This window comes from Panthera leo, chromosome B3 (assembly GCF_018350215.1).
Source record: "Panthera leo isolate Ple1 chromosome B3, P.leo_Ple1_pat1.1, whole genome shotgun sequence".
Lineage (NCBI taxonomy): Eukaryota > Metazoa > Chordata > Mammalia > Carnivora > Felidae > Panthera > Panthera leo.
In genome coordinates this window covers 55,479,546-55,499,154 of record NC_056684.1, presented here as the reverse complement: position 1 = coordinate 55,499,154, position 19,609 = coordinate 55,479,546, and the positions used below count along the sequence as shown (strand labels likewise).

The following is a 19,609-nucleotide window of genomic DNA, read 5'->3' as shown; positions in this document are numbered from 1 at the left end:
CATACAGTTCATTGTGGCAGGAAGAGAAAGTAGAAGAGTTCATACCAGGCTTACATAATATGGCTAATTCAAGTTTTAAGAGTGACTTTAGTACTTGGACATAGTAAAGGTTTTATGTGCTGGAGACTAAAGTCTAATACACATTTCCAAGCCAGGCAACTTTAAATTCCATGACCCCCACAAAACAGTATCAAGCTCTTCAACCATATTAGATAGCGCTAAAGTGTAAATCAGGATACAAATTGCTTGAACTGCTTCAATTGCTTGTTCAAAAGTGACTGTGCCCATTCCTCTGCTCTTGCCATCTTTGTCTTCTTTAATATCTGCCCGTTTTACAGTTCCAGCTATGCTGAACACCTCCTTTAGCTTCTTCCAACCAACTTTGAAGTCAAGCTTAACATAAAATTACATAAAGTTACATACCTAATAAACCCCTCTCCCCATTTATAAATAATACAAACAAATCTTTTCTCAACTCTAAAAACTATAAAGAACTATACTTCTTGGTAGATGGTACATCAACAACAGTATTCAAATAAAAACATCTTAAGTTGTTTAAAATCAATCAAGCTTCACCCAACGTTGTTCCTTATCCTTAATTTTTTTTTTAAATTTCCAAAACAGCCTCTTATCTGCTCAATCCTGTTTTGTACATGTGAAACTTGCTCATCTATTTTTACTGAGAGAAATTCAGATTTTTGAAAGTACTGTTGATATCACTGACTTTCAAAAGCTTTAGAACAAATGACAAACCAACTACAATGTGCACATTCACAAATATCAAATATCAAAGCTAAAGAAAGAAATCCATTTACCAATATGAACAAAAGTCCCATATAATGAAAGTAAACATGTTCAAGAACTGCATAGGTATTTGTAAATTCCACAGTTCACTTTTAAAGAATACTAAATACTCATATTTACACTTTAACCTTATATATATATGTGTGTGTATATATATATATATATATATATATATATATATATATATATATATAGACTTAAACTGGGTTTGAGTTCCAATAATTACTGTTTCACTTACTTTCATTAAAAATCAGCAAAATGTTCTCTAAACCTACAACCCATTCATCTAATTTAATAACCTCATGATTAGAACTGAATATCTGAATGACAAAGTTTTAGACTAAAGCTTAAACTTACATTAGCAACAAAAATTGTGGAACCAAGTCTACCAGCCTGCAAATTACTGATAACCTCAGGAGGAATGTTTGGATTATTGAGAATGGAAGGTGGTAAATTCATCAACCCCGATCCCATATCGGGTACATGTCCTCCTGGAAATGATCCTCCTGTTCGTTGCAATGCCCTACGAGCATTTTCTCCATCAGGATCCTATAACACACATTGAATGTTAAATACCACTAGATACATCAGTAAATCTGTATCATTAAAATAACAACTTCAAATTCTACAGTAGCTATCCCAACTGGCTCAAATTATTGGCCCTCTTGAAGAGTGAGCTTTTTTCTTATCCAGAGAATTCAGTCCCATAAAAACCTGTGGACAGACAAAAGATTTCAGTCTCCAGGGGTGTCAATTAAATACCCGTTTCCAATCACTAAAGTCACTTAAGAACTTGAAATTAGTTTAATTCTGCCCTTATACTAGGGTACAAATACATGACACATACGCATAAATATATATAACTCAAAGAGGAACAAAATACTGTACTTACTGTGACTCTTTTCTTGCTAAAATGCAGTAATGGTGAATTCTCACCACTGGATGCCCAAGGCAATGCCAAATCAGACTAATTCAAAGCTTTTCAGCAGTGGAACAGACTGTTACAAAACCCAGGAATATTGGGGTAAAGGGGAACTATTATAATGTGTAAGTTTCATTCCTAAACAAAATACAATTACCCACTTTCCAACCTTTTTCCTTTCTCAACAATGATTGTGATCTGACAATGGATTATGATCTGAGATGAAGGGGGGGGATAAAGAAAGGCTAAGTGTCCAAGCAAATAATGATATTAAAAACTGCTTTTTTTTTAAGTTCATTAACTGTATAAGAGAAATATTCTACCTTTAAACAAAATAAAAATACTGAGTTTAAATGTATTTCTCACTTATCTCACCAGGTGGAATGCAAAACACACACAAAAAAACACATAAACACACTGATAGACTATCATCTGCAATACCAAATAACAATGATAAATGTAACCATCAACTCTATATTGCTAGTCTCAGTCTGGGAATATTAATAAAAACAAAGTTGGATGACCTTAATAAATTCTCTAGGAAGGCTGGGAGAATAGAAGGTGAAAAACTAAATGCAGGGGCACCTGGATGGCTTAGTCGTTAAGCGGCCGACTTCGGCTCAGGTCATGATCTCGCGGTCGGTGAATTCAAGCCCCGCGTCGGGCTCTGTGCTGACAGCTCAGAGCCTGGAGCCTGTTTCAGATTCTGTCTCCCTCTCTCTGACCCTCCCCTGTTCATGCTCTGTCTCTCCCTGTCTCAAAAATAAATAAAACGTTAAAAAAAAAATTAAAAAAAAAAAACCTAAATGCAATTAATAAAGGTATAGTAGCTTCCAAAGTATTTTTTCACCATGAAGAAATAAAGAGAAATACAGAAATAAAGAAATAAATGTTTTGAAAAATGCTGCAAAATTTTTAAGTTAGTAAATAATAAATGTTTCAGGTCTAACTAAAGCTTCAAAAACTTGCACAAATCGAAAATTTATGATAGTGGTTACCTATGGGGAGAAGGAGGGGTAGGGGAGGTGCTTCATAAAATATTGAGATACACTGTTGTCCTTAACATCTTAGTATGTTTTGTCTTTTTATATTTTTGACATATATATAAACATATATACACACAAAAATACATATACACATATGCATAATAAAATATAAAACATATATAAATACAATTTATCTAAAACAAAGTAGCCACTATGTAACATGGTTTTTATTCCTCTTTTCCCCTTGGAGGACAGCCTGCCAGTCACTACCTGTTATTGCTATTAGAGGGCCTATTAAATTTTATAACTGCTCCTAACACCATTTAATATAATGAAAAAATAAAATTCTAATATCTGGAAAGGAATATTGGAAATATATTTTTTCTTAGACTCTCACTAGTAGTTTTAGCACTGAGCCCAGTCATCCATTTGTAAATCAGATATTCCCAGGAAAGAGACCTTTAGTAATAATAATCCATAAAGTTAACTGAATAAAGAATACTTCATCATTTAGCTAGGCCAAACTCAGTTATTTTTCCCTCTTAAAAAAATTTAAAAATGGAAGTATCCTACATCAATTTGGATCATATAACTCTATTCTAGGGTCTCTAAAATATTACTGAGGATAGAGGAAGTGCTAAAACTTAAAAGAACACAAACAACATAGGCTTGTCCTTTAGCATAAAAACCACCATGTAAATGGCTGGCACAGAGTACAAGTCTAAACTTTCTCTACTTCCCAGTCAAAATCAAAAGAAAGGAAGGAAGGAAGGAAGGAAGGAAGGAAGGAAGGAAGGAAGGAAGGAAAGGAGGAAGGAGTGAGGGAAGGAGAGGAAAGGGAAAGGGAAAACGAAAGGGAAGAGAGAGGAAGGGAGGGAGGAAGGAAGGAAGGAAGGAAGGAAGGAAGGAAGGAAGGAAGGAGGAAGGACGGACGGACAAACCCCCCAGGCTCAAACAGAATTAGAGGAGTTCAAAAGCTGACTCCAATAAAGGGATTTGGAATACTTGTATTTGTTGGTAGCATGGGATTTAATTTTAAGCCATTATCACCTCATAGTCAGAATCAAGAGACCAACAACCAGGAATATTCCTACCTTGGACTGGAATAACAACAAGCAATTATTATTACAGCTAACATTTCTTATGTAGTTATATAATATTTTGAGCACTGTGCTAAGTGCTTTTTATAATAACATCACAATTATAGTTAGTAGCTAACATTTATTAAATGTTTTACATATACTAACTGAAACCTTATAAAACTATCAGATAGCTTCTAATATCATTCTCACTTTAGTGATAAACAAAGAAATAGAGAGTGATTAAAGTTAGGTAATTTTTTTAAGTAATTAAAGGTAAGTAATTTGCCCTGAGTCACCCAGATTATCTGATGCCAGAGCTTGAATTCTCTACCATGTTATCTCATTTAATACTCATAAAAACTCTATTAGGTAAGTACTACCATTTGTACTATTATAATTACTGAGGTTTAGAGAATAAGTAACCTGCCTAGTCACAGAGCTAGAAAGTGAGCTGGGACTCTTATCATTACTCAACCAAATTAAACTGTGACTGACAGTAATGCTCTACTACCAAAGACTTGCAACCTTGCTGGTAGAGACTCTTCAGGGTCCTAAAGTACATCCTCAATCATTTCTAACACAGACTTTAGCAAAAATATATACATAACTGGTCCATGATCAAACGATTCAGGTAAGATTAACAATATGAACTAAAGGAAGAAATGAAAATGACTGCTATTCAAGCTAATCATTACCAAGGTCAATTACACTTAAGTGTACATAGTTTTTTAAGGATCTTCCGATTATTCTTTTGTCAATGTATTATACTACTGTTCCATACAAAGGGAACATACCCACTTTAGGAGTTTCCAAGTTCCAGTTACAAATTTCACTAACAGATTCACAAGTTTTCTTAAATTTTAATCTGGCATAGTTTCAGGGTGATTTTAACTAAAAGTGAGTATCAATTTTATTCAAATCCATAAGGTATTTGCATTATTAAGCACCCTTTACTATCAACTACAAGAATATCTAATTCTCAAGTTAAACAACACAATCTAAAAACTGAAAATGTCTATACCAAATAAAGTCAATACATAAACCTTGCCATCTTTAAATACCTGCATTTTTAAAATCATGCACCTCTGCTTATAACAACTTGGAACAAATCAAATATATAGGAAAACTGCTTAAAAGCAAACAGGAAACCATGCACAAGCAAAATTATTTTCAATTATATAATGCTTTAATAAGCATCTAGGCTTTAAAAAAAAAAAGGAGTAGCCAGAGAAATACATCCCCCAAGATGAAAATCCAAAGAAAACATGTCTTTATATCCAAAAGTTTAAATTATTCCAAATATAAGAAATCTTACCTCTTTAATATTCAGGGGTCTTCCACTAAGATCATATTTGTTCATAGTTTCTAGTGCTTTCTTTACGAATTCTTCATCTTTGAATTCAACAACACTTAATGGGGAAAAAATTTATAGGAAATGTTTATATACTAAATTTTCTTTTTCTTAATCAGAAGTTTAAATTTGACTTAAGAAACTTAAAAAAAATTCTTACCCACAACCCTATATCCAGGAAGATTTGTCAATATATGCAAAAGAAGAAAAGTTTTAGATCAGTAGACGAAGTTAATGGTAAACTCTAATATTTAGGTCATGAAAAGCAATTGATAATACAATCACTTTTTATCTTTTACACTTCTAGAACATAATAGCAAGTGACCACAAATCTTCTGTCAATGTTTAAATCGATCTATTTAAAGGCAGTAGCATCTAGCATTTAACAAGCTTGGAGCACATATTTACTTTTAGAGGACTCTTCTTTAGGTTAAGACTAAATAAGGTATTTTCACAAATTCAATCAAAAGTAACTCAAGGAAATTAAAGGTTTCCATAAAACACTTCTTCCATTGTTACGACTATTTTCAAAAGATGTATTATGCACAAATTGTTTTTAATGTATATCTTTCAATTTTATTAAGGTAAAAATAGGAAATAATCTCATTTTTAATTAATTTCTCTATTAGAGAAAACTGGCTGCACACAATTTAACAGCATCCAGTTTAAGTATATAAAATAATCACTTATGCTACAGAAACAAACCTATACATTTTTAAAATAATTGTCATTACTGTTCGAAGTGCCATTTGAATGTGATGACAAAGTTTTTCTCATGCACCAACTGGTTTTTGCAATAGAATTGAACACTGTTAAAGCTTTCCATTGTATTCCTCAGTGTATTGCTTTCTTGTTGCTAAAAATCAAAACCTACTATCAACCAATTCCTTCTATGTCAATTTAATCATCAATGTCATTCATACCAATTGGTCAGAGCACTGCCTCTTATGTAGTCTTGCAGGCTACCAAATTAAGTTCTTCAATGTAAATTTCAAACATACATTCTGAATTAACACCTTTAAGCTATGGGCTTGTCAGAGAACTCTTAGGGAATATTATCAATGCAGTAACTTTTAGAATATCCTTGAAGACATCAAAACACAACAAAAAAAATCCTATAGTAAAATCTCTTGGCTAAGAAGAAGCATTACCTTAAAGCATTAGAAAAGTGAATGCCCTTTATGAACATTTACAAACCCATCCCTTCCAGGCAGCTAGTTTGGTTTGAATAAATGTCAGACTTGCTAGTATAAAGCCTCAAATCTTGCATAATAAAGTAAAACAAAATGAAACTTAAGTTTCCAAAAACTGGTACAAATATTATACAAAAAAGTAAACTGCTGAGGAACTTTTAAACCTCAAGCAGATTATGGCCCACAGCACTTACCCTTGATTTTCCTTCCGCATCCTTAAAGAGCTCCACGTATGTAACCTCACCGACTACATAAGACATACAAAAGGAAGATACCAAGAAACAATACATTTAAACACCAATATCTTGCTTTACTGCACACCTGTGCACAACTCTACAGAAAAGCACCTATTATTCACCAACAATCAAAACCAGACCAACATACCTCCTATCAATGGCTATGTAAATTTAACTAATTTTCTGAAATGTACATCATCCACATTCTCTAAAAAAGCTAACAACCATATTAACCTAATTCATACTACAGATCATATTTTGGCCAGCATGATATAGTTGGTGAACAAATGCACATATACATACAAATGGTCCCTTAACCTATCATATTAAAAACATCAACATTAACACTTTTCAAATAACTTTGGTCGCCTACACACAACAGCTGTTTTAAGGTGACTTTCTACCTGAATGTCTTCAATCATGTTTGCCATCAGTAAACTAAATTTACAAGTCATGCTTCACAGCAAGCCACACACTTTCTAAATAAAGTCAATGAATAAAACCAATCAAATAGTTGTCACCTTACAACAGATACACCAATGCAAGGTTTTTTTTATTTATTAGAAGAGATCAGCCTCAAAGCCAAGTACATAGTTTGCAGGACTGTTGAAACTCAATTTTTCAAGAGATAACAAAACTAACTTTTACAAGATCAAATATTAAAATTATTTTTCCCCAAAACCAACCATATATATAAAATGAAGTTTTTCAAGTTATTCTAAAAACAAAACTGCAACAGCAGTAACGCAATTTTAATATAGAACTGCAGAGACAGCATCATGGCATTCATGACAATGCAAACAAAATGAACTCCACAGCCAGATTCCAGAATCCACCAAGATAATAACAAAACAGCTTTTGGAAAAAAATAATCAGACCTTATTATTCATACTTTAACACGCTAATGTATTGCTTAACTAATGCAATAGTCCTTTAAAAATCTATAAAAACTTCAACTAGACAAAGCAATCACTTTAACAAAATTCTTGGTGGCATGCATATGCTGGCTCACTACTATACCACTAAAATGGGAAAAAAAAAAAAAACTTCATTTATCCGTATGACTTTGTAATGAAATTGTTGTCAAGTGAGAGCAGAGGAAAAGATTAATTCATGTGTCAAGAAATAAACAAAAATCAATTTTTTGAGTCTGTGTGGTTCAGAGGAATAAAAAAGTTTGCTTAGTTCCTCCCCCTTCTATATGAAGATAAGCCAACAGTGGGTTTATCAGGAATGGTTACCTTTTTCTCTCATTAGATCTTTAATAGCTTGCCATTTCATATCATATGGGATGTTGCTAATGAAAACTCTGTTTCGATTTGGACCCTTCTTTTCTCCAGTGCCTGAATTCTTATCTTTTGAATAAGGATGAAATCTATTGGCCTTCTTATTTCCTGAAGATTTTTCTTTTAATTCAGATTTATCTTCTTTGACTGATTCATCATTTTCCCTATGAATTAAAAACAAAACAAGAAGAAAATCTGTCATGTTTCTAATAATGGAAGCCTACATTACATAAATATTGCATATTTATCACTTCACTTCTCAAAACTCTCCACCAAGTTAGACCTGGAGGGTCAGCTTGCTTGCTTTGAAATTACCCAATGCCATTTCAGAGCAAGAATTTGGGTATATTACCAAACTTCTCATAAAGTTTGCTTAAAAACATAACTAAAATACATAGTTATATTATGGTATCTATACATGCATACACGCTCATATGACTCTCATAATTTTTTCTATTCCCAACTTTGATCAGGATAATTAATTAGTAAGGTATTCTAATATGTTCATACTCAACACTTTCTATGTATTAACCTATAAACTAAGATAGGGTATTTCATAGAATCATAATTTTTACTAGTAGTTATCACCTACACGATGGGATGGAACGGAGGTAGGAAGCAGTACTTAAAAGACAACACGAATCAAAATTTTATAAATCAACTTTTTAATGAGACCCTAACAGGAAAAACATTTAATTTGTAAGACTGTAATCACAATGCGACGATCTGATGCTACCCACCAACCATCCATAACATAAAAGTATATACTTAAAGTAAATCCTATAGATAAAAATTTGGGTATATATCTTAAAAATGCAACTTACTTATCAAAAGGAATCTTCTTTTACAGAAGAAATAATAGGTTTTAAATCACTAATTATTCTAGTGAATCTAAAACTATTTAATTAATACTTTAATTTAAAGCAATTTTCCACAATCACATACTAATAAAAATCTCTGGAAATGACATTCAGAAATCCAAAATTTTTAAAGCTTCCTGGGTTTTTCCAACAACCAACCAGGTTTCATAATCCAGGCGCTCACTTATCTTCTAACCCAACCAACTGTGGGACTCTATACACTGTAGTGCTCCACACACACGTCTTATTGTAGTCATCTGTTCCGTGTGATATTGATATTTTTAGACACTACCTTTCTGAGCAGGTAACAACACAACCATAAATATAGGATGTAAAAAACTCTGTAAGAACGAAAACTATCTGCATTGGTATGAGCAGCACCTAGCATGGTGACTGCACACAACATGTTGCTCAATAAATACTAATTTTTGAATGAACAGTCAATTAAGAACCCATGCTCATCTGGGCACAGATGGTGTTGCCGTCTGCCAGAAAAACTGCTAAAATCAAGGAAGAAACATTAGAGCCAAACTTGCTTTGCCACCTTTTCAGACCTTGACAGGGACACCATTACAATGGAACATCTTCCCTCATCAGAAATGGCACAGCCTAGAGTAAGTCTTCACAACTGTCCCAGCTCCAGCAAGTACCTACCTGTCTGAACAGTGTGCGACTTTTGAAAATGGCAGCAAGCGGCCAAAAGGTACAGAGGCCTTTACTCTGGTTCTAAGTACAGTAGATACAAGTAAGCACCCAGAGAATGTATGTACACAGTAGACTGTATTCTATGAATGTTTGTAAAATAACTGTCTCTGTTTAGGTAAGCAGACATCTATATAGTCTCTAGCTAAGTATGCCTTCTCCTACCTATTTTCTTCCTGAATGAAACCAACTGTGAAAAATGCACAGAGTTCTGAATTACAATGTTCTTCTATTCTTATATGAATAGAAGATGCTTATATGTAAGCATTTGCTTAAAACAATCTGATAATTCCACTGAAAGCAATGATATTAATGTAGGATACCCTCTCCAAAATATTTATTCCAAGTATGACCAGAGAGAGCAATTTCTTCAACTTTTCCTCACTTAGTGGCATATTAAAGATATTACTACACTGCTCATCTATAGTGCATAAATTATCTGTGGAAGGCAGACCAGTTTAATGGCTAGAGGTATGGTCTGATTATTGAGAAACAAACAATTTAATATTCAATTCCTAAACTCTTTTTATGTCATAAATACACTATGGAATGGACAGTTAAGATACAGGTGAAAACTCTTAGGGAAATGATGCTACATAATATCAAATATTGGCACTATATCCATAATTCCCTGTAATAATGCTCAAACTATTCACTTAAACCACCCCCTTTAATGTACTTGAAATAAAGACTGTGACTATCTTAAGTCACAAAAATGTTATCTACTCTTAAGACGGAATTATGCCCACTGAAGTTATAAATTTCTGAAAAATCAATATTCAACATCAAATAAGAAAACATAATTTTAAAACATGGTTTTAAAAACATGCTATAGTATGAAATCTAAAATTAAGCCCAGTTCCATTCTTACTCCTAATATAATAAAAAATACTACTCTACTTCAAACACTTCACCTTGCTTCGATGCTTAATATTTTACACAACACTTTATACCCTAATGTAACTTTCAATTTCCATATACTCCAAGATGTTAATCACACAGAAAATAATGAAGAGTTGTAACAATACTGCTATTTTTTCTCCTGTTCACTTAAGAAAAGGATAGCTAGTATACCATTTTGGCATAAAGAAAAGACTAAACCTAGGGAAACATCTTTAATTTCTTGTCAAAAGATGTGAACATGCCCATGAAATTCTCTGTGTATAAGTTTCACAATCATAAAAGTTCACTTCTGCATTTCTTAAACAAATATTTACTGGGCCTTTATAAACATAAGGCCTTGGGGATACAAAGATGAATAAGACATAGTGGTCTCTATACTCAGTGACTATGGATTAACCTCAGCAAAAGTCATTTCAACCTTGGTAAGTGGCACTCTGTTCTCTTCTAAGCAATACATATTTTAAGGCAATATTTGGTAATTTTTATAACCTCTGTGAATTCTTACCCTTAAAAATGTATGGTAGTCAAGGGTTATGTGTTAGATTGTTAACTACTCCAGTTGGTTCACAGGGTCAAAAAAAGGTTGTTGGCTTGATACAGGTAAATGTTCCCAGTTTTTCAGTATGAATGACCGACCCATGCTGGACCATTATATGGTTCTTATGGAACTGACAGTACAAGAAACCCTTGAGAGTAGATTTGCTTCTTTATTCAACTTGGGAAAACAGGAAGGTCTGAGAGATATTAACTATAAACAATATTAAAAGAATCTTCATTTGTATATTCTACTAGCATTTCTTAATTTCTTTACTTAATATTTTCCTTTTCCTCACTTTGAAGTGAAAGAGATTCTTTTCCTACCTCTGTCCTCTTGTCTAGCTAACCCACAATGAGACTTTAAAACGGATTAGAGACTTTTAGATCTGGGAGGTTTACATGCCAGCTTTATCTGTATGGACACTATTATACTAATCACACCCAAGTATAGTAGGGCTTCTCTCTGTAATTCAAGACTGTGGTTTTTGTTTAGGAGAAAAGGGTGGCAAGCCCACATTTAGAGATAAACAAAAAGCACCAATTTTATCATTCCAATGCCTTCTATTAGAATTTATGAGGCCAAATCCCTGAGAGCCCATATTTTGGCATGCATGGTAGAAAGTGCTCCCTTTCCAGATGCTCAGTTACTGAGGTGCACCATTCTGCACCTAGTAACAAATTCCACCAAGGTCGAATCTCCTACACCTGCACCTCTATTCTGCCTGGAAGATGCAACCTATCCTATTCAAACCCAAGTGAGAGGAAGAGTGTCATAACTGAGCTGGGAGAGCTATCTTATCTGCGACCAATTCCTACACAAACTAGTCCAGGTCTTACTGTACTGCTTCAAACATTCTTATACAAAAGAAAAGAAAAATTCTCTTTTCTATTTTAGTTTGACCATATGTTCACTGCTTTCTACTCTGAGGCATAACTGAGAGAAGGAAAAGGATGTTTTCAGTAAATTATTAACATACTTTTAACTTCAAGTTTAAAAAGCTGGGCACATGCAAAAGAATGCCTGATTCATATCCCCCTATATAACAAGAACAATGGGGAGCATAACAGTTCCTTATAACTAAAAATTATTATGGATTTGAGTCAACTACATTCTTTCTAGACACTGATGACAGGGGCAATCTTAAAAGCGTCAGGCTTTCTTCAATTAAAAAAAAATCTTATTTTACCATTTTACCAAAATTAAGAACAAGCCATCACACAAGGAGTTCTTAAAAAATAACCTGCAAGGCTTACAAACATTTGAGAGGGATGTGGGGGACCAAGGAACCACGCATATTTCCCTTTCTGAATAACCTCTTACCAATTCAAGTGTAACACAATGGATTTAGGCTCACAGCACATTATTAAACTTCCTCTGTGGCGTGTATATATATATTCAGAAATTAACACATGTTTAGAAAGCAACAACAAACACTGAACTTATAAAGCTCAGAATGAGGCCGGGAGATCGGGGACTATTCCTTTTAAATACGTTCTCGGTAGTTAAGAGGAAATGTCCGATGATGTCATCCCTAGTTACTCCCTAGTGATGAACACTAACTACTGTACTGGGCTTTAAAAGGGGGACCATTTTCCTCCAGACAGTGGCGGCCGCCGTGCTTTGCTCAAAGGTTCTCCAGCTGGAAGTCTGGGAAGAAGGAGTGACCCGCAGTCTCCGGCTGGAAACAGGGGAGGGGCGTCGGCCCCCCGGCTCGCACCCCGGCTCCCGGGCCAGGGCGGGAGGGAAGGGCCTGGGAGCGGCCCTACTTGCACCTGCTCCTCCCGCCGCCTACGGCCCGGGAGCAGTTATCCCCCACCGAGGCCCAGGCCGGCTTCGGCCCCCCTCCGAGGCCAACTCCCCGCCCCCCACCTCGTCCCGGTCCCCGGAGGAAAAGACAATACATTTTAACGCCATTGGAGCTGCTGCTGTGCTGCGGCGGCTGCTTCTCTGGCTCCGGCGGGTGCGGTTCTCGCCGCGGCTCGCCCGGCTGCTCCACTGGCTGCTGATGCGGACTGTCGTCGCCAGCGACCCCGAGCACCTCGGGCTTGTCGGCGTCCGCCATCCCGCTGCCGCTGCCTCCGCCTCCGCCACGGCCGCCTGCGCTGAGGGGCTCCGAGCACTACAATGGCGGCGGCCGGGAAAGCGGTAACGGATCCCGATTTGAAAAGGCCCCGAGCGCTCAGTTGCCCGGATCTCGCGAGAACCGGTCGAGGCTGGGAGACTGGGAGAGGGTGTGAGCCGCGTGTGGGGGGTGGGAGTGGAGGGGTAGGGGGGAGGGATGGGGTGGCGGGTCAGGGCCGCCATTGCCGCAGTCCGCCCTGCTTCAGACCAGGGAGGGCCTAACTTGTCCAGAAGCCCCTGGTGGGGCTGTGTTCTGACCACCAGCCCGCCTATCGATTGGCACCCAATGGGGTCTTCGCTTACAAAAGTCGGATCTGAGTGCTGGAAATCCCTAGAGCTCTGAAACCCAGACTATTCAGTTCATTCCTTGTAGGGGCAGTTTGAATGAGAGAAGCACACACCACTTTGCATCTTTAAAGACGTCTGCAAATCTTCAGACTCGCCTTAGAAATCCTTTGAATAATGCAAATAAATCACTTGCCACTTAAATGCCTAGGCACCCCGTGGACATTCAATAAATAGTTATTGATGACAGGTTGCAATTCACCAAAATGAATACCTTTGAATTTCTTTGAATTCTGGTCGTTTTTAAGAAAGAGGATTTCCTGTGGAATTCAGCTATCAGCATATAAAAAGAAGACAAGTTTTTTAATTCTCTGGATAGCAACCCCTGAGGAGAATCTATAGTTTGTTTTGTTTTGTTTTGTTTTCAGAAGAAAGCTTCTACTAGACTGGCTGATCATGGACATTTTGGTTTGGAGTTGTGTTTATGTTGGTGAAAATTATATTTGAAGCAGTTATAGGCTCTCAAATTTAATTACTGTATGGAGTTTTAAAATATAGTCCTAGATTTTTCCCCCTAAGTATAAAAAAGTAACCCATTAAACTTAATTCCTAACTCTTGAATACTGTAATAGTATTTCACATTGAAATAACCTTTTTCAGCTGAAAGACCTTCCCAAATGTTTCTTTTCATAAAGAAGCAAGCCTGTATGGTTTACATGCTTTGCAGAATATCACATACACATTAGTGGTAAAGTGGTAGCTAGAAACTAATACTCAAGTAGTACATAATTTCCTCATCCCCCCCCCCCCCCCCCCCGCCCCGTTCTTTGACATTTTAATTATGTAAGTTTCTGCGCTCAACCAAAAAATACCTTGGAACATCTGATCCTATACCAGAAGAGTTGAGCTACTTCATCAAACGTACACACATAAAAATCAGAACAGTTTTACTCATGAGGAGCACACCTGGAAAATACTGCTGTTTAGGGTGCTACTGACATCGTTTAACAAACACAACACACGCTGTTGTAGTTACTGCATGAATTATTTCTCCTTGGTCAATCCCAAAACTTAGCATTTGGAATAGCAGAAAGGCAGTGGATTTTGACACAGAAAACCTGGGTTAGGACCTCAGTTCTGCCACTTTCTGCCTATAACTCCTTGGGCAAGTCACTTAACTTCTCAATCTCTCCGTAATAAATAAGGACGATAATACCTACTTTACAGGATTAAGGTGAGAATTAAAAGAAAGCACTTTTTGTAGGGCAAAGTGCTATATGAATATAAAGTAGCATTATAATTCCCTATCTCTCCAGGCTGAGCAGGGTTTTAGTCAAAGAGAAGTCAGGTGATTTTCCCATAGAACTGAATTATAAGCACTTTCAAAACATCCATTATCCTCTGTTATTCTTTTGCTATAGTTGAATTTAATGATGAAAATTTAATCCTGCTGCCCCTAATACAGTATTTTCTTGCAAAATCTTTCAATAGATTCAATTTAATATTTTCTAAGAGACCTTCATGCTTAACACAGAGTAGTAGGCACATGAGGAATATGAAAATGAGTATGGTACTGTTGGGAGACAACATTCATAAAAAGCTCTATTTGAGTGCTGTAATTGAGATAAATGTGAAGCATAATTAAAAATTTATTTATAAAACAAAAGACTGGACTGCATGCTGTAGTGTGCTAATTAAAATATTTCATTAAAATATTTTTATTGATTACTGAGCTTTTTGGCACCTCTTAAAATGTTGTGCCATGCCTAAGAAAAATGCTTCCCTCATTGTAACTTAGTCCTGGTCCTAATAAATGGAACAAGGGCAAAGGTTATTCCTATAGAAGGATTGCTGAGCATTTCATAGAAAAGCTGGGTCTTAAAAGATGGAGAGAATTGGGGCAGCTTCTAAAGATAAAATTATTGATACTACTCCATTGGACTGCTCTATAGATGTTTTCTTCCTCTCTTGCTATAAATATACTTACCTTAGCTAAATCGGTGAAAAAAAAGTTATTAACATTCTATTGCTACAATATATTTCTGTATTTTCCTTCCTTCCACTGTTTTTTTTTTTTTGAAGTTTATGTACACATGCTGAGAAATTCTTTAGTAATGTTTAGTTTTTATCTTCTCAAAATTCCCACTGCAAATGCTATCATTTATAATTGCACAAAATGAATTACTGGTACAACTTCCTATAAATACTTAGTTTTCTTTCTTACAAACTGGAGTGTGTATGTGTGAGAGAGACAGAGAGAGAGAGAGAGAGAGAGACAGAGAGAGAGGAGATTTAAAGAGACCATTATACATACCTGGAAATTTAACCCTAGAACTCTAAAATATTTTCAACCAATACTTTAATGTCATATAGGAATTGTGTTCACCTGCTAGTAACAGAGATTAAAAATAATAGTGTCTTAAACAAAATAAAAGTTTCTACTTTATTAAGTAAAAATAGTGCAAAAGTAGGCACCCTAGAACAAACAGGTATAGTCATCATGGGCTCAAGTTTCTTCTAAATCTTTCACCAACCTAATGTGTGGCTTCTATTCTTAATGTCTTTCTATGGCCCAAGATAGCTACTGGAGATCTAGGCACCTGTCCTCAGTAGAAGCCAGAAGCAGTCCAGTAAAGAGGCATCCAGAATCTCAAACAACATTTTGACTTATAGGTCAAAATTTAGTAATATGACACACTCAGCTATAGGGGAGGCTGGCAAATAATTTCTCAGTTTGGCTCACTGCCCAGAGTTCTGCTACCAAAGAAGAGAATGGAGTGGCAACTTGGATATGATCATCCTTTTAATTTGTCTTTAAGAATTGAAGGCAAAGACCAACAACAATATGAAGTCAACCAGAAAGTACAGTATGATTGTTAAGTCAGTTTACTTAGCTTTGTAAAATTAAACAGCTGGATTTAGAGCCACTAATTTTCCAAACTTTAAAGAACTGAAACTCCAAAAGGAATTTATGACTTTAAAAAATACTATGGGTTATATCTGAGATCCATATATAGTTCCCTTTTCATCATGTAAGTTAATTCTATGATAAAAAAAAAGTAGATGTCAGTTATTGTCATTAGAAAAAGTATGGGAAAAAAGTATAGATTTATTCTGACAATGACCTACTATTCTCTCTCTCTCTCTCTCTCTCCGCCCCCCCCCCCCCCGTCACTCCCTCCTTCTATTGCTTTGCCTAATTTAGGAGTCTAATTTTTCACATTTAGCATTCTAAAAATACATCCTGAGGAAAGGTCTCTACCCACCAAATGAATCTTAGAATTAAGGCAATTATGTGAATAATCGAGGCAGAAATCCCACTTTCACCTCAATTATTCAAATAACTCAGATAATACAATGGGTTTTGCTTGAATTCCTTAGATAACTGTTTCATTTTTCAACTTTTACAAAGCCGGGGTCATCACCCAATAACAGATTTAATTTTTATTTTTATTTATTTATTTTTTAAAAAAATTTTTTTAACGTTTATTTTTGAGACAGATAGAGACAGAGCATGAACGGGGTGGGGGGGGGGGGCAGAGAGAGAGGGAGACACAGAATTTGAAGCAGGCTCCAGGCTCCGAGCTGTCAGCCCAGAGCCTGACGCAGGGCTCGAACTCACGGACTGCGAGATCGTGACCTGAGTTGAAGTCGGACGCTTAACCGACTGAGCCACCCAGGCGCCCCTAATTTTAATTTTTATAAACAATATTTGGAGATTTTTTTCTTTGAAGACTAAAGACTCCTATAATTCCTAGACATTTACTTGTCTCAATTTTTATTCACTAATTTCTTAACTTAAATAACCCTGCCTTTTCCTCAATCTCACCCCAGTAACTCCATTAAAAGGTGGATCAGAAGAGCCAATCTAATGTCTCTACCCTGCTTCCCTTCCTATAGGCATAGTTGCTCCTCCTGTTAAATAACTCCATGAAATGGGCTTCCTTTGTCCAAAGAAATGGGTATTCTGTGGTAATATTTTTAATCATTTTAGACTTAGTCCTAATCTAAAGAGTGTTAATGAAAATGATTATTTTATAGCACGTATTGTTTTTCATTTAAATAACTACCTTTTGTGGGACTGCTATTCTCAATTTTCAATTACCATGTTTGGAAGAGAAAATAGATTTCTTAGAATGATGAAAAATAAAATTCAATCCACACACTGTCCTGCATATTTGAAGATAATCCTACAAATGAGATAATAACTAACACAATCCATATTCCTCTTCTTGTTTAATAATAGAATCTAAGGTGACTTTGAAAATTGCTGAAAGTTACTATTTCCTAGCCTCACTTGCAGCTCTGGCTGGCCAGGTGACTGTGTTCTGGCCAGTACAATATAAGCAGAAATGAGAGGACAAAATAGGAGTTTCCTTAGAAAGAACTAACTTAACTGGAGGAATGGCTCTTTTGTCCTCCCTTGCATTCTTCTTCTCCTGGCTTGAAATGAAGAAATGATGTCTGTAGCAACAGCAACCATGTTTGACCATGAAGTGACCTTGTGATTGGAAACTAAGTGCTGAGGATGGTGGAACAGAAAAATAGACTAATAGACTGATCAGCTCATTATTAGAAAGCCACAGTAACAACCCTCACATTATTACTCCAAGTTTCTTTCCAAAAGGAGGAAATAAATTTCTGTCCTGATTAAATTGCTGCTAGTCAGTCTTTCTATTATATACAGCTGAACTTAATACTAATGATCATAATTTTTACTGAAATGACTGAGTTGCTTTAATAGTTTTTTCCATGCTATGGTAACACAACACTACTTTTAAAGTGTTTTTGGTTTTGTTTTTTGTTGTTGTTGTTGTTCTGAAGACATCATTTACATTGGTTTTGTTTACTCCTTTGCCTAATGGTTTAGAACACTGCAAGTTTCCTCAATGATATTCATTCTCCCTTTTTGTTCCTTGCTGACAGAACCACAATGTTGTGTAGAGTAGCAGTGTGCCCAGCTAACATACTGGGAGTGGCCATAGGACACAGCTCTATCTAAGAAGTTGTAAAGAGAAATACACTAGGGATTCTAGAGTGTCTTCCTTTTTTTTTTTATTTTTTTAAAAATATTTATTTTTGAGACAGAGATAGAGCGTGAACAGGGGAGGGGCAGAGAGAGAGGGAGACACAGCATATGAAACAGGCTCCAGGCTGTGAACTGACAGCACAGAGCCCGATGCGGGGCTCGAACCCACAAACTGTGAGATCATGACCTGAGCTGAAGTCGGACGCTTAACTGACTGAGCCACCTAGGTGTTCCTAGAGTGTCTTTCTTAATAAGTTCTTTGCCTTCTTTTTGTCCCGTGAAGCTAGAGGGTGGAGTATCCCTTTGGAAACCATGATGGAACAGGAATAAGGACAAAAGCCACAGCTAAGGATATCAGATCAGAAAACTAGGAACTGAAACACAGATGACCTTACTGAGCCATTGTAAAACCCCCAGACTGCCTACACCTACATTTCTTATTTGGGGAGAAAAATAACTTCCTTTGACTTAGGTGATGCCATTGGATTTGTGTTACCCCAGTTTCATGACACCAAACAAAATCCACAAATCCTTCCCTTTGCAACCTTTTAAAACAAGGGACACACCATTCCTGATGGCTGCTTATTGAGTCTAGTTCATTGGAAGCAATGGTTTTTCAGTAGTGTACAAATGTGTTACATTTTTTTCATAGTATATTGCAGAATGGTAGGCTGGAGTGACTTCACATCATGGTATTCCCCCTCGCAAACTGTTTAAACATGTTAAAAACATTAGCCAATATTCAGTCAAGCACTGTAGGTATTTCATGTAGGATTACATGCCCAAAGATTTAGAGGTTTACACAATAATTAGGGCTGGGGGAACAAAGATCTAGGAGCTATTGCTAGGACTCAAAAAATCCTCTTAAATTTTACACCAGTGCCTCTCATTGGTAGAATTTGGTTAGAATACTGCTAGCAACAGATTCTGAGAAATATCACATATAGGAGGCATATAGAAGGGTGAGGATGGTGCTGAGTATCAACAGATAATATTTGGCACAATGTCTAAGCCTTTTGGCAAAAAGAGTAAACTTACTATATGCATTTGTCCATTCATCCATTTACTCATTGTATGTGTTACATTTAGGAATGTCTATATCTCTAAATAAGGTTAAATATGTAAAAATACTTACTTATATCGATGTTATCCTTTTGACTTCATCAACAAATCTCAGTTGTGAGTTCTTTGAGCTATCCTTCAGATTATTAAAGAAATTGCATGGTAATACAACTGTCAAGGTAAATGTTCTGACAGTGCCGAAGTCATTGAGGAAATATAGGTTTATATAGGTGTTCATTTACCTCAACC

General features: G+C 35.9%; 1 protein-coding gene across 3 annotated transcripts in view; it reads right to left on the bottom strand.

Annotated features, from left to right (window-relative positions):
* The window catches only part of MYEF2 (myelin expression factor 2), a 31,443-nt gene extending 18,461 nt beyond the window's left edge, over positions 1-12,982 (bottom strand). The window contains exons 1-7 of one of the 3 annotated variants that reach the window (XM_042942123.1): positions 12,765-12,982; positions 7,816-8,024; positions 6,533-6,585; positions 5,306-5,313; positions 5,110-5,203; positions 1,162-1,353; positions 240-393 (exon numbers count right to left, since the gene is read on the bottom strand). In XM_042942123.1, the coding sequence (XP_042798057.1) occupies positions 240-393; positions 1,162-1,353; positions 5,110-5,203; positions 5,306-5,313; positions 6,533-6,585; positions 7,816-8,024; positions 12,765-12,925 (871 nt within the window). In that variant the 5' untranslated portion in view covers positions 12,926-12,982. The remainder of the gene's footprint in view (positions 1-239; positions 394-1,161; positions 1,354-5,109; positions 5,204-5,305; positions 5,314-6,532; positions 6,586-7,815; positions 8,025-12,764) is intronic. The other 2 variants (XM_042942121.1, XM_042942124.1) reach the window with 2 other exon arrangements.
* Between the last annotated feature and the right edge of the window lie 6,627 nt (positions 12,983-19,609).